Here is a 21,205-nt window from a genome sequence, read left to right as displayed (position 1 = left end):
AACATGTCATTGGCTGCAATACATTATAAATGCTGAACGTTGGAATTGCTCTTTAGAAGAAGGTGCCCTGTACCCTCCAAAATTAAACAATAATGAGATTCTGACGCATGTACACACACTTACAAAGAGATCAGAACTAGACCCTATTGAGTTTTTTAAATGTCAGATCAGAATAGATAAAATGATCTATCCATTGAACTATCTACTTCTTTAAGTAAATAAGGATTTCTCAGTACCCAAAAGGTCGCTTGTTAGAAAGTGGGAGAACTTTTTCTGATGCCTGAATTTTCTGGTGGTTTTCACTTGGGGCTCGGAACACCACTAGATTCTAAGGTTTGTTGGCCGAGTAAGGAAGAAAAGCCCACCTGGGAAATTTCTGTTTGCCCTAGAAAAGCATCTGGAGGCAGTCTGCAGACAACATATTTGTGTACCAGCCTGGAGCCAAGAGATTTCATTCCTATATTTCTGCCAAAATTTTCTGCCAAGATTTAGCAAAATCTTCAAATGTTTCTCACTGATGTCCTTCATTTTTCTCTGACCTATAAGTTCAGAGGCAGTCATATGGAAGAACCAAGTGTATCTGAGTTAGTAAATGGTGACCACAGTACCATTCTTCAAACCAATAGCCCATTGGCCAACTCTGATTGTTTTAGGGAGAAACAGGATAAGGCCAGCTCTTAGAAAATCAGGCAATATGAGGAAAAACTACTTATCTAATTACCAGTAGAGGTTGGTGGCTCTGATGTCAGTGGGGCGGTAAATCCACTCCGGGTTTCAATCAGAACCAGTCAGAACTCTAAAGGAGCTATCCAAGGTGCTTTGCACTTCACTGACATCAGGACCACCAGCCTCCACTGCCAATTACCTTTCCCATTCTCCTCCTAATGTATTAGAGTGACACATCTACTGACATGTCCCACACAGGTTGACAAACCGCACTCAGTACTTTGCAGGTCTGACTCTACCATTAGGTGGATTAAGGCAGCCACCTCAGAGAACTGATTTGGAGTGTCATGAAAGGTTAGCAAATTGTTTGATGGAGGGAGGCACTTATGGGATACTCTGGGATTGCAGACTCTGGCCTCATTGACTGACCAGAGAACTAAGGACCACTGAGAGGCTGTATTCCCCCCACCCCAGGATAAACATTGTGGCAAGGGGGAGACCACTAGCCTTGCTGCATACATGGACCAGAGAAGAAACAGTTGCAAAGAGCTTGTTTTGCCCTTCCCTGCTAGAAAGAACACCTATAAGAACTTTGAAATTAAGAACCGGCACCTGAGTTTTGCTTTCCCCCCTCCCCCTCTCTCACAATCCCTTTTCCTTTTGTGCAGTGCTTTTTAGATTGTAAGCATGAGGGCAGGGACTGTGTTATTATTAATCTTTATAAGCTGCTCTGGGAGCCAGTTTTGGCAGGGTAAAAATGTGGGCAATAAATTCTGCCTCAGGTACCCAAAAATTTGACCAGTCCTGGATACTATGCTCCTTGAGTTGGGTGGAGGGGTGCCATTTGCTACTCTGCCTCAGGGAGCAAAATATTTTAGGTAATCCCTGATGCTTCATTGGGGCTGACATAATTAGCCAGCTAGATAATGACCTGCCACTTTGAGCATTTCTAGATGAGGCTTTTATTGTGTGCTCACCATGCTTTAGAAGATGTCGTAATCCTCCAGGGCCTCTCTGGTACTTTTCAAGCATTATTGTGGGGCTTTTTGACCAGGGAAAATCTAGCATTTGGGGGAATGGCAGAATGCAACACTAGTGTAGTTACGCAATTCTGCTGTATCACAGCGCCACCTAGAGTTATGTAGCAGAACATCCAGAAAGGCAGAGAAAGCCCTCCCTCCCCCGCCCCCCCAACCTAGGGTGTGGTTATCCAATTTTAATCCAACAATGGAATCTGGAAGCAGAAGCAGTGGTAAAGCAATTAAAAGCCTCATTTAGAAATGCCCAAAAGTCCTTTATCCACCCACTTCAATTCAGCCCTTCCAAAAGCAGGCAGTGAAATACCCTTTTAAAATCCAGCTTCTATAGATTTTCTTTTAGAACAGTGTCCTTCCTTTTTCTTCTCTAGCAGATGAGAGATTTGCATATGATTTGCAAATCACAGTGTGATTTGCATTATTTTAAAACTGCTGTTTTTCCTGCATTTTAAAAGTGAAGCCTTAGAATGTGCCTTTGGTTTTACCTTTCTGGTTTTACTGTAAAACACTTCTTGTGGAAAAGAGGACTCCTCCAAATATTGGGATCCCTGAAACAGAGAACTCACAATGCTCACAAAACCAAACCCGCACTTGGGTGTCTTTGGTGGTAGCTATATATAGACTGTTTCCATACATGAGACCAAAAAGCTGGTTCGATCCTCTCTTCGGCTATATATGCAGCACACAAGTGCTGTGAATTCAGGATAGGATTCAGAAGAAAAACTGAATGAGCATTCTAGTTCATGATCTAAGTTTTATCTCCATTAGAGAATGATTGTTAAGCAAAGAATAATTCCCACTATAAGCTTGGATTATGTGAATCCAAACCACAATGGGAAAACTGAAGAGCATGCTGCACGAGCAGTTTTTACATGAATCCATCCATCCATTATTTGTGCATGTGTTCAGGTAGTGTGTGACATCAGGGCTTTGCACGTATGGCCAAACAAAACTGGGGCGGGGGATCCTATGGCTCCTAGACAGCCTCGGGGAGGGGGGGGGATAGGATATTTCAGATTCCCGGATCTGAGGTCAGACTCAGAGTCTGTGCTCTGACCTCAGGCCTGGGAATCCATGATCTCTGCCCCCATGCCCTCCCCATCACAGCTGGCCTGGAGAGAACTGTGCTGGATGGCTCTCCAGGGTCACAACAGTGACCTCAGAGAGGGGGTAAAGGGGTGTATCTGTGGGTGGGGAAGAGCCGGCCTACGCAGCATCCCAGGCCTCTCCAGCCTCCTTCCCTCCCTCTCCACAGCACAGCACCCCAGGTAGATGGGCGAAAAAGTCCACCTAGCTAAAATGCAGAGCGGGAGGCATGGCAGAGGCGACAATCGCTTCTGCCGCGCCTCCCATTCTGCACTGGACATTCGTAAGCTGCATTGGAAACTCCGAGTTTGGATGCCTACGAGCGTTATACTTCTTTCTCCAAAAGAGAGCTGCCTCAGTGGAAAAGCACCTGCTTTGTATGCAAAAGGACTGCCCGGGATCTGTAGCTACAGCTGGGAAAGCCCCCTGCCTGAAAGTCAGGAGAGCTGATGTCAGTCATATAGACAATACTGAGCTAGATCAAGCCAAGGTCTGGCCCTACATAAGGCAGCTTCCTAGGTTCCCGTGACTGAACAAACTGGGTTTACATGTATATGCAATGAATGTGCAAACCCTTTGCTTTAGCAGTTTACCTGCATGTGTGTGATGGAGCTGAGCTTGTGTTTCTGTTAATAGGTTGTTGAGAGTGTGACCTAGCTCTTTATGGGTAGATGGGAGGATGAAACAGGATCACAAGCAGTGGGTAGATAGTTCACTTTTTGCAATGAATCTTCACATGCAGAAGCACAATTATACATTTCCCCAGGCGGCTTTAAACTATTCATAATGTGATTTTTTTTTCCTGGACATTAATTTGGTTCATGACTCCACTTTCTTTTCGTTGCCTGCATTGAGCCATTGGAAAAGGGGGGATGTACTCTTTCCTGGGTGACCGAAGCAACCTCTAACCTAGCAGAGTAAGGCCAGGGGAGCATATATTATCTGCATAATACTTCCATGCTGGCCCTGGCCCTCACCAGTGTCTCTATCTTTTGGGTTGTCTTACTGTAGAACTTGAAAGCAGAATTCTTGGTTTGTTATTTTAGAATTTACTGTAGCATCTAGAGACATCCTTGTTATTTGTACCAATGCCTCACCTTGCAAAGTGTTTAGCCTCTGGGTTTTCTAGAAGCAATACATTTGAGAGGCTAACCTCAAACTCCCTAGGCACTTGCAAAGCTACCACTTTCTGGACCACAGAAGGTAGTAGGATAACAGTGGCAGATCTGGACAGCCAGTCGTTTGGTTAAAGGACTTATATGCTGAGTCGTTCCACGACGTCTGTGGGCTAAAAACTACAAGCAAATGTCTAGGTGAATGCCAAGGAGGAAGGCAGATGAGATTTGTACAGGTGGAAGCCAGCATATGGGATACAGGGCCCTGATTGTGATGAGCCCTTCACCGGTGAGGGGTGGAACAGACAACATGGGTAGGTGGCCTGTACCAGACACTAGAGCACTAAGACATGGGTTCATTGCACATCTCGCCACACTGAACAGAAACCTGAACAACACTGGGATTCTCAACAGAGTTCACTGCTCTGCAGTGTTGAATGGCCAGCAGCGTGTGGCCGTGCCTGGAAAGAGACTGCTGAGTGGCCTGAAGTGCCAAGGTGCAACTCTGTGCAACTGTCCAGGGACAGGGGGAGGCTCCCCACATTCTCATCACCTTCTGTTGCATGGTGTGAGTAGGGAAGCCATCTCTTCACATCATGGACTCTTCTTCATCCTCTTCAATCTCTTTATCTACCTGAAAAGCTATGTTCTCGTAGCTGGTTATCCCTCCATATTTTCGCATATGGACCATCAAAGGTTTAGGAGACTGGCTACCTGCCAGGGTGGCCACATACATGCCAGTTCTATTCTCCTCCAGAGAAGGACCCCAATCCATGGTTGGTCTGCTGGCTTGCTGGATTCTCTGCAGGAAAAGGAACAAACAAGTCACAGGAGGCCTGTTGGCAGAGACAAGCCGGGAACACTCCTGCAGCTGGCAACCCCAAAGAAATCCTGCACGGTGCAGGGGCATCCAAGTGCTAGGCAAGCACAGTTGCATCTGCATTTTATTACTGTCTGCCCTGGAAAGCAGCCCATAAGGAGGAGGTCTGGATTCATATGGGATTCCAGACAATCTAAAAACAACCCGCAGTACAGATGGTATTGTAGTCACTTCAAGCACCAAGGGCGGGAGAGGGAGCATCACTTTAAAAAATCCTTCTATCGGGGTTACCATGGTTCAGTTTTTTAAAAAGCCACTGGAGCTCTACAGTAACCCATTTGCCCCACTGTTTATACCTGGCATGGCAACTGCTTTCCAAAGATCTGCTGCCTCTCAGTGTATCTATACAACCTCTTAATGCATTCCTCAACTGCAATTTACTCGTCCGTCCATTTTTGCATTTCCGAGTCTCTGCAGTCCATACCAAAGTGGCTTTTGTGTAACAACAGCACTTTATCCTGCTTCCAACATCATTTAACATGTCACTGGTTTGTTAGATGAATGGTAAGAAGTGTGGACATTTGTCATTTCCCCCAAATGTGTAATGTTTATGTTTTGAATTGTGATTCCAGTGTTCATGTTCATGACTATGAAGACAGAAATAAGGTTGGGTAGTTATTTGCAATCAATTTCTCAAGAATACGTTAGCCTAGTTTTGTGAATGTCCAGGGATCAGTGCAGGAGTGGGGAACCCCTTCCAGCCCAAGGGGCGCATTCAATTTCAGGGAAGCACTCGGGACCAAAGGTGAATGGGCGGGCTACAGTGTGAAAAATACCAGCATATGGAATGAGTGGGGACACAAAAGTGTAAGGTGAAATGATGGCAGACAAATGCACATACTAAACATTTCGAGTATTTTGCCTATTTCCTCTCCTAACCTTTCCCAAATGCCTGGGGGAGATAACACACCCTGTGTCCCAATGATGCGTTGCCTAGACTGGAGCACTTTATGCTAGGGATATACGAAAGTCACTTACTTTTTCGCAGGGGTGATTTGCGGTGGGGGGGAGGCGCTTCGCTTCTCCCCCCGAAGTTCAGGCGAGGGGGGGGAAGCATCCCACCTCGCCCGGCCGAAATTCAGGCTGGGGGGGGAGGCGCCCTGCCTCGCCCGGCCGAAATTCAGGCCGGGGAGAAGCGCCCTGTCTCCCCGGCCATGAAAGAAAAAGTAAAAAACAAACAAACAAAAACCCCGTGATATGCTACGTAACGATTAACGTAGCCTATCATGGCTAGATTTCCGAAGTCAGCTGTGATAGGCTACGTTAATCGTCACGTAGCCTATCACGGGTGACTTTGGGGGAAAAAAAAAAAGCTCGTACGCAAATGGCGGTGGCCCATGGGCGCCGCCATTTGCGTTCCTTATTTTGGCACGTCTAGTCTATTTAAAGATTTACGTAGACTACGGCGAAAATAAGGGCAACGCAAATAGCGTTCCCTTATTTTCGCCATAGTCTACGTAAATCTTTACGTAGAGTAGACATGCCAAAATAAGGAACGCAAATGGCGGCGCCCATGGGCCGCCGCCATTTGCGTACGCGCTTTTTTTTTCTCCCCCAAAGTCACCCGTGATAGGCTATGTGACGATTTACGTAGCCTATCACGGCTGACTTTGGAAATCTAGCCGTGATAGGCTACGTAAATCGTCATGTAGCCTATCACGGGTGTGTGTTTGTTTGTTTTTACTTACTTTTTTATTTTGTAATGGCGGTGGCAGCAGCCGGTCAGGAGACCGGCCGCCGCCCCCGCCCCCGCCGAACTGCCGCCGAATCGCCGTTGGGACCCGCCGCCGAGAGGGACATTCGCTGAAGGTAAGTCCCATCCCGGGGGGGCCGGGGGGCCGGCGGAGAATTTCCCCAACACTTTCGGGGGGCCGAATGCCTCGGCGCTCGGCCTCCCAAAGATTCGGGGAGAAATTCTCCACCATCCCTACTTTATGCTATGTCCCTGGCAGGAAGACAGTGCCGATTTCTCTGAGGCTGTTGGAACAACGAGCCAGTTACATCTTTGCATGTTTGCAGCTAATTAGCCATCAACATCCCTTTTATGTTAGGAGCAGCAGCGTGGCCGCTCACCTCCTCCCACCACCTGTGGCCATCACGGCCATCACTTGGTAAGGCACTGAACTTGCGTTTGGCTTTCAGGACTGACTGGGCAACTTGGTGCCATCTGGATGTTTTGGACTACAGTTCCCAGGATCCCTGACCATTGGCCATGCTGGCTGGGGCTTATGGGAGTAGTAGTCCAAAACATCTACAGGGCACCAAGTTGCCTAGCCTGCTTCTGAATACCTGTAATTTCTCTCACAGAGAGAGCTAATGAGTTCCCAACTCTGGCACCAATAACCAGGTGAGTGACACCACAGACCATCTGTAAGCAGCATGAGACATCTCTTTCTTGCCTGCGTACCTCCTTTTCCCTCTCCCGACCTCCCACACCTATAGTGGTATGTTAAGGGCCATACTGACCAGAGACCCTCAAAGGAGAGAATAGCTTGGTTTCACTGGCTAGCTGACATGGAGATTTTCTGCTTAAGACATCTAGAGGATGTTTGTCCTCATAGAGATATTGTCTGTTTCTTTTTCCAGTCAATCCAGAAAAATGTGGAACATCTACTTAGGGTACTGAATGGCTATGCACTGTGATGGGCAATTTGTGGTCCACAGGTACATTTTGAGGAATGTCTGTATAATCCAAAGATCCTTAGAGTCATGAAAATGTAAATTTTCAAGTGAAAAAAGCTTCAAGTCCTCATTGCTATAGTGAAAACATTGAAGATGTGTCCTAAGTGTAGTTTTTCTCTTAGCTCATGGAACTTTAATTTAATTGCTAGCAGTGTGTGTATGTTGGTTTGTTTTTTAAAATCTGTCAGGCATAGTAATTATATGACCAAATGTTTCCATGAAAGAGCATTGAAAAAGAGCCCCCAGTGTATCAACAGTGAAGGAAATTCAACCAGCGATAAGTGTTTGCACAAGAAAAAGCACTAGTGTTAGTGGTGCAGCTAAGGCTGGACCTCAGGGCTGATGTCCAGGGCCCCACAGCCCAGAGGGGGCCCAAATAAGCAGACAGAGAGCGGCTGGTGATGGAGACAGTGGCAAACCAGCTCAGTGTCCTCACCAGTGCTCACCAGGGCTGATGCTCCTCACCGCAGCATCCTTTCTTCTTATCTTAGAGTTCGGGGGAAGCCGATTGGGCATGTCCATGCTTACAGATGCTCATTCTATTATTTTTACTTTAAAAAGACACAACAAAATGATCCTTCTTCCCAAGTAAATGTGCTTAGCCTCAGGGCAGCAGAAGCCCACTCAACTTCATTTCTGCAGTTGTGTTAGTGCTGTGATTTAAGTGAATTTAAAATGTAAAACTGCACATTCTCAGAGTGTTATTATTATTATTTTTAATCAGGGTTGGCAAACAGTTTTTTTGGGGAGGGGTTGCTCTAACGTATCAGAAATGTAGTTGCAGTTTAAAGCATGGGATGGTGTGGGGTGTGGAAAATGTTAGTTGTGAACATGGACAAGTGGACATGGACATGGACATATGGCCATGGCCATCTAATGCCCCCACCCCCACCCCCACCCGGTAAGACCATTAAGTCCAGCTAAAATTACCTAGCTGCGCCATTGTTTACTGGTAGTTATCAGCACTCTTGGAAGCAGACAATTCTGTTAATGCCACATGCTGTCCTTTTAATGGTTCGGCAGTGCCCAGCAATACACAATCCCTCTGCCTAGCCCTGTGTATCAGTCAACACCCATACACAGTTTGCATCCATAGATGTTTGGGATGAGCAGCAATATCATATGTTCTTATGCAAAGCAGAAGTGATGGACTCTGCTGTTTTTCTACAGATCATCTTCTTAGTTCTACATCTGGAATTATTTTAAGTCTATGCAATGTACATATACACCACTAGAGGACACCTTCTGCCCCAGCAAAATAGACAGAAAGAAACATAGTATGGTAGTCTCAGTGAGCAATCCTATGCATGTTTAGACTGAAAAAAGTCTGACTGGCTGGGGAATGTAGGCAGAAGAATGCACCCTCAATTATTTAAATGAATGTAGAGAAGGAGGTTTTACTATTGGGGGATCTCTTCACAATCAGTCTTACAAGGATTGGGGGAGGAGGCAAGGAAATGAAATGTTATGGATGGCAAGAAAACTCCTTTCACTTGTTCCATGTATCCCTGTGCCTGAGAATCCCTGGGAGTGGCTCAAATGGCCAACAAATATGGAAGTGATTACTACAACTGGGGTCAAGGTCTGAACCAACACACCAGGAAGCGTACCACAAAAGGCATCAAAGCAAAATGGTAGGTTAGATGGGCAGGCTGGGAACTCAGGAATCTGTTCTCTTTTTTTATAACTCAGGTTTCTGTGTAAAGGACTGTTAGGGTTGCCCACCTTTATATCTTCAGATAGGCACCTTGAGCTGAGTGCCTATGATGTTTTTTTTTTTAAAGGACAAAGTGCCTCTGAGTGCAGAGTGCCTTTCCTTTGTGAAAGGAAGCAGCACCAATTTTTAAAATGTACACAAACCAAAGACACATTGGAAGCTGCCTTCTTCCAGGTAAGGCTATGCATCCATCTAGCCCGGAACTGACTTCTCTAACTGGCAGCAGTTCTCCAAGGTTTCAGGAACGGAGACGTCTTTCCCAGCATCTGATATGTGATATAAATTTTTGTGAACCGCCCAGAGAGCTTCAGCTATTGGGCGGTATAGAAATAAATAAATAAATAAATAAATGTGCTCCTTCCCCCCTTTTGTCTTCATTCTTTTAAAAATGGAAGATGGCAGGGATTGAACTTGGTACTTTATGAATGCAAAGCTTGGGCACTCTGCCACTGAGCTGTGGTCCCTCCCCAAAATTCTCATGGAAAGAATGAGCAGAATGCTTTTCTCCTCTTAACAGGAAGCAGCTTTATTTTATTTAAAAAAAACAGACCTAAGGCCAGAGTGTCTCTGAGTATATGTGCAGATTATCCCTTTTGAAGGTTACCATCTTTAAAAAACAACAACATAATTAGAAGAAAATTAGAGCCAGTGTGGTGCAGTGGCTAGAGTGTTGTACTGGGAGCTGGGAGATCTGGGTTCTAGTCCCCACTCAGCCATGGAAGCTCACTGGGTGGCTTTGGGCCACCCAAAGACCCAAAGACTCTCAGCCCAACCTACCTCACAGGGTTGTTGTTGTGAGGATAAAATGGAGAGGAGGAGGATAATGTAAGCCACTTTGAGTTCCTTGCAAGAGGAAAAAAGGCGGGATATAAATGCAATAAATAAATAAATAAAATAAGAAGATAGGAAAACAACAATGAAAACAACAAACATACATTTTTCCTGATTTTAAACCATGTTTTCTGGAAAGACCTGACGAGGATGAAATTCTAGCTGGATCGATAAAATTTGGGTTGTTTGGCATTGCTAAGAACCATATGAGTCACTAGAACATTTTTTTCGTATCTTGTCTAACCAGTGAGAGCAGGCTTCATACTTTTTGAGGCAGTCATGTTTGCCACAGCTACACTAGCGTTTGCTGCAATAAATACACAATGGCCTTGCTCAAACATAAAAGACCAAGCTATGGTTTAGTATTACGTGAATGAACTATTCCAACTTTTTCTCCTTAACAGATTTTCTGCATTAAGAGAAAAGATGGAAGAAGCAGTGAGAAAAGATGGGAAGGTTACAAGTGGAAGATGACCCTGTGTAGACCTCCTGTAAAATTCTGTGACTGAGGCAAGGCAATGTCAGGACAAAAGCCTCATCCGGAAGCACCCTTGGCAAGACTTGGACTCCTACACTGCCTAGTCCTCTCTCCGGTACAGCCACGAGGAGATCAGAAGCTTTATGTCTGAACCCTAAAAATCTGGTTAACTATGGTTTACCTAAGGATGCCGGCTTTATAAACCAAAGTTTGAAGTTGGCTTATTTCAGTAAATCACAGTTAAGACTAATCACAGCTTGTCTAGGTTTGATGTAATGCCAAATGGTGGCTAGTTAAAAACAGAAGTGAAAGTGAGGAGAGGGGAAGGTGGGAGCACCAAAGCTGAAGCTCACCCAAGCTCATTCACATAAAGATAACCATAGTTTAACATAATCATAGTTTATCACTGCATCCGAACAAGACCCAATGTGTATATGGAAGACACATATCTCCAAACACTTGGGAACATACAGAAGGATCTATGATGGACTGTCCCTCTCTGGCACATGTCCACTGCATATTTGGTGATGTATGTCTTCCTTTCACAATTAGGGTACAATCCAGTGCATGTTTAGACAGAAAAAAAGTCCTACAACTCCCAGCATTCCCCAGCCAGCCATACTGGCTGGGGAATGCTGGGAGTTGCAGGATCTTTTTCTGTCTAAACATGCATAGGATTGCACCCTTAATGTATATACTGTAACAAATACCTGTGTAGCACCGGTGCATGAATTGGGTGTAAAAAGTGGAAAAATAAACATGAATTTGTTTGTCTTCCTCCCAGGAGAGAACAAAGGAAAATGCTCAAGAGGCAGAATAGGATTAGCACAGGAGAGATGGGAAGTGTAGAAAAGTATGCCTTAGTTGTGTGGGTGGCCTGGGGATGGAATGGTTAAAATCGCATCTCCTTGGGTAGTACTGCTGGATCCCCTTGTTGTTGCTTACCTGCCAGAGTGTCCCTTCCTCTTGGAGCACAGCAAAAACCATCCCCACGGGGATCATCAGGCAGGAGAAGATCCCCATCAGGATGCCCAGGACCTCGGCCCAAAGTGGAAAGCGGTAGCTTCCGTTATACTCCGACGGTTCATACTTGATTATGCTGTACACCAGCAGGGCCTAAAAGACAGCGTCAGACATTAGCGGACGACCGGCCTGCGCCAAGGGTCTCCCCTCCATTCTAAGTGCTGCAGCCACGTCAGCTATCTGGGACGCTGCCCTACAGATGCAGCTGTAGAGCAACTCTACACCAGCCTAAAATCCCACATTTAAAACAGGGCTTTCTGCATTCGTTTTAAATGCAGGATCACAATGGACTCCCTTTACACACACTTCCCGCCCACACCTTCCCCCCTCCTTCTCCCCCTTATCTGAGTCTTCCATGTGTTTCATTGGTCTAGCTCCTCTTATTGCGGCTTTTCCTTTTCCAGGGAGGGAACTCAAGCGGAACTCAAGCATGGTAATTTGATAGCTCATTATCGCCGATCTTTTTGCCAATGGAATAAGGTCATTTAGTGCAGGAGATGCCCTGGAGGTTCACAACGTCAACCTCCAAACTTCCATGAGTGAGCAATCTCAATAGCAGGATAAAAGCTCCATGTGAAGAAGCCTGTAGCCCCACTGGTATCGGATAAGAGGAGTCTCTTATCCTCAGAGAATAAGAAGAGCTCTGAAAAAAGCTTTAGAACAAACATAGTTACCATCATTGTTACGGGGGATAGGAACAACCAACAGGCTTTAAAGTATAGCCCTGGGTTGAATCCCAGCATCATGTGAATATCACGGCAAAACCTCTTCATGCCTACAGAGAACAGAAGGGTGTAGAAGAAATGGGACAGTGTATCAGCTGTTTGGTACTAATTCATTGATGGCATGATCCTGTGCATGTTTACTGAGAAGGAAGTCCCACTAGGTTCAGTGAGGCTTTCTCCCAGGTAACTGTGCAGAGGATTGCAGCCTAAGCCTACCTGAGAGTAAAACCCATTGGACACAGTAGGACTCACTTCCAAGTAAACATGCAGAAGATTGTGGTGCATGACTATTTTTTTTATTTTTTTGTTACAGTGGGTGGACACTTACACCCCACCCCACCCCAAACAAACAGGAATTGTACTGTAAATTTCTCCAGCAGCCTGCTTCCATGTTCAGAATGCAAATAACAGATATACTAACCAGCAAATCAAACACTGATTTTGACCGGTGTCCTCCTCTGTGCCTTTAAAAGCCAGCATCCCAAAAGGTGGTGAAAAACCAATGTATGTGTGATTCATCCTTTTACTGTCAGTGCAAGTTTGCAACAAATGAACTATCTAGTCTGGCCATAAAGACCCAAACTTTGCTTTTGCCCAAAATGCCCCTGCCCGACCAAAACAGAGATGTCTTTGTAGTGCAGTATGAAGGGTGGTGCAAGTCAACATGTCATTTTAACCAATTCCACAAGGATCTTGAGAAGATGTCACAGAACCTGGACACTGGCAGTCTCTTCCTGAATTCCAAGTCTCTGTTGCCCCACAAATTTCAGTGTGTACCTCCTTGTGTCTTCCCTCTCACTTTAAAAAATGGAATTTTTAGCACAATCTACTCAACAATTCAAAACTGAGTTTCAACACAACAACCCATGTTTTTTATTTTACCATAGACACGTGTCACCACCAGGCAGGTGGTAATCACCACCACCATGAGTCCAAACCCAGCACTGTAGTCATCCAGAAGCACTAGCCAATACATCCCGCCCTGGAAAGAAGAAACAGTAAATGGCCAAAGCTGATGCCCAAGATGGGATGGTTAAGCTACAGTGGCACAATTAAAAAAAAAAAAAATCCTCCAGGGATTACACACTTGCTTTTCTGAATGAGTTTACTTGGGACAACACATCCTGTTCTACAGGTCCGGTTTAATAAACTAACTATTTAGAAGATGTGAATGCTATAGTCACATGCTATAGCATCATGAGCTCAGCCTACCAGGGCATGAAACAATGCAATTTACCTGATCACAGGGAACTGTTAATAGAAATAGGACACTGTCAATAGCTCTTGCATAATATTATCACATCCATATAATTTACTCCAGTCTTACCCAACCAGGCGCCATCCAGAAGTGTTGGACTACAGCTCCCATAATTCCCCAGACAGCAATGCTAGCTGGGGAATTATGGGAGTTGTAGTCCAATATATCTGGAGAGTGCCAGGTTAGGGAAGGCTGGTTTACTCCATAAGATGGGCATCCCTGTTTAGTTTTTCCTTTTTGTTCCTTTATCTTAATACCAATTTCCCTGTAGATCCTCACCCGAACAAGCACCCCAAAATGTCTGGTTGCTGCAGCCTTTGACTTTCCTCACCTCTGTTGTGAGAATGAGCCCCATCAGGAACATCACGACACATACGATGCCTGAGAAAAAAGCCTTCTTTGGCCGCAGGTAATATGGGAATTCATCCGTTACGGCAGTAACGATGGTCTCTAGAAAGGCAAACTGCACACAAATGAAAGCAGGTGCTCTTGTAAGCCATAGGGGCCCTTCGCTTGAAGGCATAGAGTTAAGCACTCCCTCACAGTGCAGACTGCTCTCTCCTTACCTGACTGTCCAGGCCAAGAGTCAACAGCATGAAGAAAAAAAGGAAAGACCAGAAAGGAGAAAGAGGAAGCATTGTCATGGCTTGGGGGTACACCACAAATGCCAAGCCCGGACCTAGAAGACAGGCAAAGAATGAGAAGAACCATGACTTGGACTCTACAGCTACAGTCAAGGAGATATTGTGGAAGGGTCGGGTTTCATGGATGTTGACATAAAGGCAGCTGAGCAAAAAGTGACAGGAGAAGAGAGCATGTGGAGGGGTCAGTGGGGGTGACATACGGGCACCCCCCGTTCCATTTCCCCACCTCAGCATACAGCACGGCACAGTACTGGGCAAAGACACACTGCCCCCCCGAAGGCCCTTTTCTCATTTTAGAAAGGTAGTTTCCAGTCCCCAAAGCACTACTTGCTTCCTCGACTGGTATTCTTAGCTGTTGAGGTTCAGGTCATATGTTGCTGATACACTCAGGGTGCTTCCAGCTGAAGTCTTTATGGTGCTATTGCCCTACCTCATTTATGAAATTTTGCAGGGGTCCGGACAACCTCTTCCATTCGTAACCCCCCCTTGTTTTCCCACGGCTGCTTCCATCTTTTTTCTTAGTGTGCTTCCAGTTGGAAGGCGCCTAGTGTTAACAGCCAGAAGGCCTGGAGCAGCTGCTCTGTCTTTTCCTCCTTATTGGATTTTCTCTGTCAAGGAAAAAGGCGCAAGAAGCAGTACGAAAACACGAGAGGGTCATAAGTAGAAGGCAACATTGTCTGGATCCCCCATAAATATTTGTGAATGAAGCAGGGTGATGGCACCACAGAAGCCTTGCTGGGAAGCACCCTTACCACAGAAAATCCATTCAGGAAACAAAGGCAGAACGGCTGCACAGCGCCTTCTGGCTGATCGTGCCAGGAGCCCTCTGTCTGGACGCACCCTTACCGCGCGCACAATCCTATCCATGTCTACTCAAAAGTATTCCCACTGATTTCAGTGGGGTTTACTCCCAGGTAAGTGGATATAGGATTGCAGCCTCAGTCAGCAAAAGTGTCTCACCCTCCTCGGCAACATTTAATTAATTCTGCCCTAGCTGTGCCAGCCAGTCCTGAAGACTGTGGCCCTGTGGGCAACTGAGTTCCCATTTCACCTAGATTTTGCTCTCCAATGTATTTTGGTTTAATAACAGATCACAGGGCCCTACATCAACAGGAGGAAGGGTCCCCATTCTGCTAGTGGCTTATTTTCTTAGCTTGGGCAAACCATCAACCATTTTGTTGCCTAATGCTAGTGATAATAAGCAGAAGCCCAATTGCCAGTAGCCCAATTGCCAGCAGAATCTGTCTTTCTGCTCCAACCGAGTGCTCTCCAGATGTGTTGGACTACTACTTCCAGTACCCCCAGCAGCTGGGAGTTGTAGTCCAACACATCTGGAGGGTGCCAGGTTGGGGAAGTCTGACTGCACCTCCCCCAAAATGCATACTTTGACTGGGAGGAAGGGAGGTGCAACTGAACACTGCGAAAATTTAAGGAGAGGCCCCAACAAAGAGTCTCAATCTGTACAAAGTTGAATGCGTCTCTCTGAGAAACATTTGCCACCCCATCTCACTATGCAGCACACGGAAATGCAATACCTGGACAACGCAGTACACACACACACACTTGCACAAATGAGGGAAGAAAGGAGTTTTTAGGCCTTACCTGCTTTGGCTACTTCCTGAACGGGGACGTCAAGTTCTTGGGACATGTAGCCCAAAACAGAGAAGATGGCAAAGCCAGCCAAGATACTGGTGATGGCATTGCCCACTGTGACTATGAATGTATCCCTACAGAATAAAAAATACAGGAGCTGAATCAGTAGCCTCTGGTGTGTTGAAAAGGCACTGGCCATTTGAGACACTAGAGAGTATCTGGGGAGGCACAGAGAGGGGCGCCTCACACCCAAATGGTCCATATCAGGTTGCCACACTTGCCATCTCTTAACATGGCATTCCTACCCCAGTTAAAGCCTGGCAACTCTGCTGGACTCAGGTGTATGAGCAGATCTCAGGAGATATGCCGCCTGTAGATGTTTGGGTGACGTTGAGGGAAAGCAGCAGAAATAGAGCTCTCACAGGATAATTATATTGATTTGATGTCTTCATGGGCACAAAGGAAACATCCATGGAGGGGGAGAGAATAATGTAAAATATCTACTGTGCACACGTATGCATGTATATATTATGCCTAATATTATTTCTAATGTCGGGGAGTTAAGTTTTCCTGAGCATGGTATGTCATGTTTACTAGTGTCCTGATTCACTAGCATTTGGCGCATCCTAAGCACTTTGACGACAATATGTTCTTCTCACAGAGGGTGCTTGTTTGTTACTTAATTGGCATTGCTAAAGGCGACTAGGCTAAAGAGGCAGCATTAAACAGTATGTGGATTTGTATGGAATAGTACGTATACATTCAACATTCTTTGTTGAATATGTGATTTTTTTCCTCCTTGCTGGTTGTCAGAGTTCTAGCCACCCTTCTCTAGTTTTTTCCCCCAATGAAGTCTATGTTCCTACTCATTTTACAAAGTTTCTGTTCCAACTTTCTTTTCAGCAATTGCATTTTGTCTCCTTCCTCTTACCACACTCATGATTTCCTTTTAAAAATGAATATCATCTCGGTGCCAGACCTACCATAAGGCAGAGTGAGGCGGTTGCCTCAGGCAGCAGACAATCAGCGGTGTCATGGGGGCATTGGCAGTAGCCCCATGGCTGTTCCCCTCTGTTGGAGGACTGAGAGCTGTGTTTTCCATGTGGCCTGCCCTGCACCCCCTCAGCTAGCCCGCTACCCTCAGGTGAGGTGGAGGACATTTTCCCATTTCCAGTGCTGAAGTAAGGTCAGCCTCTGTAGGTGGAATGGGACAGGGCACCATCTTGTCCTTCACCTCAGGTGGCAAAATGTCTTGGGCCAGCTCTGCATCCTTTTGCTACTCTATGTAGCTTCTGTTCAGGGAAAAGGAATTGCAGAGTAAGTTTTGTTTGACCATGGTTGAGACAGAAAACAACTGCAAGCTTTAAACTGGACCTTTACTCAATATCAACAGGCACCTTCTTCTTACTACCAACACAGGAAAAGCAATAGGCAAAAGTGAAACCAAAAACCAGCATCCCAACTCCCTACATGCATTAACCATTTAGTGGTGGCCTTTCAACCAGTTATTTCCCCTTCCACACAGTGGGTTTAACTAATGGCTGTTGCTTATTTCAACAAAAGGCAGTGTTGCTAAGAACATGAATCAATAGCCATGTCTCTCTGAGTTCCATTTCCATGACATGCTACATTGAGAACATGTACCTGTAAATATTCTGGTGGAAGGTGTTATATGATGCAAAGGTGAGAAGTCCCCCAAATCCCACCCCAAGAGAGTAGAAGATCTGTAGAGCTGCCTCAATCCACACCTGAAATGGAGTTGAAAACAAGAAATAAAGGGGAAAGCCACTGAAATACAGGAAAATCAAGTCTCTGCTTTGAAGAATAGGTTAAGACGCTGAACTGCAGACTGGAAGGTCGGCAGGTCAGCAGTTCGAGACCCGAGTGCTGCGTGACAGAGTGAGCTCCCGTCTTCAGTCCCAGCTTCTGCCAACCTAGCAGTTCGAAAGCAAGAAATTGCAAGTAGATAAATAGGTACCGCCTCGGCAGGAAAGGTAACAGCGTTCCGTGCACCTCGGTGTTCAGTCATGCCGGCCACATGACCACGGAAGCGTCTTCGGACAGCGCTGGCTCTTCGGCTTAGAAACGGGGATGAGCACCGCACCCTAGAGTCGGACACGACTGGTTGGGGACACCTTTACCTTTACCTTTTACCAGCAAATTACCCTTTGGTAAATTACACCAGAAGTGTGAAAGGCTCAAGGCCACAAACTGCTCACATTTCCACTGTTGCTTTTTTGCAGCCAAGTACATTTCTAGAAAATATATACGTCATTTCGAGCTTTTCTACATGAGGCTGTTAATTCGCTGTATCTGCTTTCAGTTTCGTCGCAGAATTGAGATCTGAGCACTGCACAAAGGGTGTTTCCTTTCCTGCTTTTCTGCTAGATAACCTCTAGGTGGAACTGTGATATAGTTGGAATAGCACAAATACAGAAGTGGAAACAGTGTTTTCCTTTGCTTTCTTACACATGTGGTTGCTCTTTATGGCAGCAGCCACACACATGTAATATAATGTGTTGCCGTGGCTTATGTGAGGTATATGTTATAAAGATGCATCCGAAAAGCTTTTCTTGCATAAATCTGGGAATGGCACCCATATTTTTTTTTTGCAAGGGCTGTTCTACTAGCAAGAACAACAGTGAAAGCCCCATGACTGACCTATAAAGATGTGCATGTTGTAATATAAACCTTTTTCTTATGCAGTTGCCAGGCTTGAGGAGCTCCCTGCAACACACATCTGCTTGAATATGATGATCGCTTGTACATGGCAGTCAAAAGGGCCATGTGAATAGGCGCCGCTGTTCAGTGAAACTGCAAGGCAGAAATCTCACCTTGGGAGACAGCAGGAGGTCAAACTGGGGTGTGAGATAGAACTTGATTCCTAACCAGGCTCCTTCCAAGGTCACACCACGAATTAGGAGCATGATCAGGATGAGGTAAGGAAATGTGGCAGTGAAATACACAACCTGCGAGAGAACAGAGGCATTTCATTGAACTTGCAGTTGTTATTTTCAGTATACATAAACATATGGACAAGGTTCCTACCTATAGGCTAACACCACAGAGCTCTTGCACTGTTTCATAAACTATGCAGAGCAGTTGTCATGTGTTTATACAACATAATGGGGCACCTCATCATAGAATCATAGAGACTGAGATGGTCTTGTAGAGCATCTAGTCCACTCCCTGCTCGATGCAAGAAATCTAGAGTGAGAGTATGCCAAAAAGGTGGGTGTCCAGCCTCTGCTTGAAGATCTACAGCAAAGGAGAGCCTGCCCACCCCTAAGTAATTGGGTCATATTCAGTGCTAGTCCTACTGCATAACATGGCTGACTCATGTTCATCTTGTGATAAACTATAATCCTGAGATCCTTTTCAGATGTACTGTCATGTTCAATTCACTATGTATTGTGGCAATCGTCTCTAGGCATTTGTGTGGATCTCCACAAATGCACTTAGGACTTGTGGATGGTCCTGGGGAATAACACTTCACTCTTCACACAGCAAATCCTTGTGTAAGGAGCATACATATGCCTGTCCCCATAAATCACAGATGCCTAATCATCTCTGATTCATGGACCATACTCTGAGGCTGAGCATCCAGAAATCTACATACCTATAATCATCTCGAGATCTAGCTTTGCAGTATGCAGTCTACTGGTTATAGCAAAATCATGTGCATCATGGGTTTTTATTCTAGAAAAGAAAGTTTCTAGTCGTCATGATTACAGATAAAAAATTCAACATGTGTCCGACCTGATAGCATTCTTAATTGCTCTTATCTTCAGACCGTCACCCTCCGTGAGAACAGGGCGATAGAATCATATGAGGAAGGGTAGGTGGGGCTAGAGCACTCCTCCTCCTCAGTTTGATTCCACACAAATTGAGAATGCCTGACCAGGGCTATTATTTCTCTTCTATCCTAGAATGTGAAGATGGTGAAGATGGTGTTCCCCACTCTGTAGTTTAGAATCTCGCTGAAATGTCTATGATAGGAACAATCTAGAGTCTAGATAGTTCCTATCCTAGATATTTCATTTTTAGCAGAAGACAAGTGAGTCTAGCTTCTGATTCCGGACCAAATAGAGCTTCAAACACACTGGTGCCTACTGGCACCAGTACCTTTTTTCATACCATACCTTGCCAGAGGATTTGACTCCCTTTAGAATACAGAGGTACACAATGACCCAGGCGAGGAGAAGGCAGAGGCATAGATTCCAACGAATCCTCCCAGGATCCCCAATCCCTGAGCTCTCTTGGATGTGCAGGACATAACGACTAGGGTAAAAGGAAAACAATTAATGGACAGGAGCACCACTCTCCCATCAACAGAAGTCAGGGCAGATCTTCTTTCCAAGATCAGATAATTCATGATGAGGCAACTAAGGGCAACTACAAGCATTATGAATGTCTGACATGGAAAGCATTTCCTTCTAGGGAAAAGCATGAAAACTGTGTATAAATAGCCACGTACGACAAAATTGCATAAGCATCATTTTCACTGTGCATACACTATGCGTACACTACACATGCAGAGGGCAATCTTAGCTCCCAGCATGTGTGCATCCAGTGAAATTGCTGCACATATGCATCACATGTGTGGATCTATCCACTGTTGTGATGGGGTTTTTTTTCCTGTACAGAAGTACGTTCCCTGCAGGGAATGCGTAACATTTATATCCGGTATGAGAGCTGCTGTATACAAGATGCATGACCTATGCACATACCAGTTTGTGTAGACATTTTGTGATGAGTGCACATGCCTGCATTGCCATGTGTGCACCCCATCCTGCCGCATGTACACATGGTAAAAAAGACATTTGAAATGTGCAGCTGAGAAGGATACACAAAAGGGATATCACATAGTAGATGATGTTCACATCTTGTGTAAAGTAGACCTTATGAGCTCAGTTTAAAATCAAAGTGTCTGTGACAATGAGGCACACAATAGGATTTCTTTTGAACGGAATGAATAATGCCTTCATGCCGTTATTCTGGGATGAAAACAAGGGCACTTTCTTTCCTCCTATACCTTAGCACATGGGCCGGGAGAAGGTATATCATAGGTGTGGACAACTGTGGGAGGTCTGGGGGTCATTTTCAGCCCTGTAGTTCCCCCCTTGCAGGCCAAGCCCCTCCCCACTGGAGGCACCAGGGAAAAAATGGTTTCTGTGGCACTATGGAATGTTAAAAGGGTCAAATGTAGCTTGCAAAAAAAGCTAAATTTAACCCATTTGGCACTTGGTAGTGCTACAGATGCAATTTTTTCCATAAAAATATCTTCCCCCTGAATTTGGGGGGTAGGGGCTGCATGTGACCAGTGGAGTATGTATTGCCCACTCCTGGTATATCAGGATCTACTGGTAGGTCTCTGGGTGATTTATAGTGGATTGGCAAGAGTTCCTAGCTCCCCTTTGGTTAACAATATTAACAGTTACAATACTTAAAAGAAATAGGTTGCTGATAT

At 45.4% G+C, this 21,205-nt stretch overlaps 1 protein-coding gene across 1 annotated transcript in view; it reads right to left on the bottom strand.

Moving 5' to 3' along the window:
* Nucleotides 1-4,493: 4,493 nt before the first annotated feature.
* SLC6A7 (solute carrier family 6 member 7) overlaps nucleotides 4,494-21,205 on the bottom strand; it is a 38,410-nt gene continuing 21,698 nt past the window's right edge. The window contains exons 9-18 of the mRNA XM_084829809.1: nucleotides 19,878-20,016; nucleotides 18,570-18,704; nucleotides 17,380-17,483; nucleotides 15,745-15,869; nucleotides 14,065-14,177; nucleotides 13,830-13,961; nucleotides 13,123-13,222; nucleotides 12,190-12,290; nucleotides 11,438-11,608; nucleotides 4,494-4,706 (exon numbers count right to left, since the gene is read on the bottom strand). Of these exons, the coding sequence (XP_084685935.1) occupies nucleotides 4,494-4,706; nucleotides 11,438-11,608; nucleotides 12,190-12,290; nucleotides 13,123-13,222; nucleotides 13,830-13,961; nucleotides 14,065-14,177; nucleotides 15,745-15,869; nucleotides 17,380-17,483; nucleotides 18,570-18,704; nucleotides 19,878-20,016 (1,333 nt within the window). The remainder of the gene's footprint in view (nucleotides 4,707-11,437; nucleotides 11,609-12,189; nucleotides 12,291-13,122; nucleotides 13,223-13,829; nucleotides 13,962-14,064; nucleotides 14,178-15,744; nucleotides 15,870-17,379; nucleotides 17,484-18,569; nucleotides 18,705-19,877; nucleotides 20,017-21,205) is intronic.

Source organism: Heloderma suspectum, chromosome 2, assembly GCF_057233095.1.
Source record: "Heloderma suspectum isolate Gila_16-S chromosome 2, 16-S_ref, whole genome shotgun sequence".
Taxonomy (NCBI): domain Eukaryota; kingdom Metazoa; phylum Chordata; class Lepidosauria; order Squamata; family Helodermatidae; genus Heloderma; species Heloderma suspectum.
Note: the sequence above shows the minus strand (reverse complement) of the source record. Positions and strands in the feature narration are given on the sequence as shown.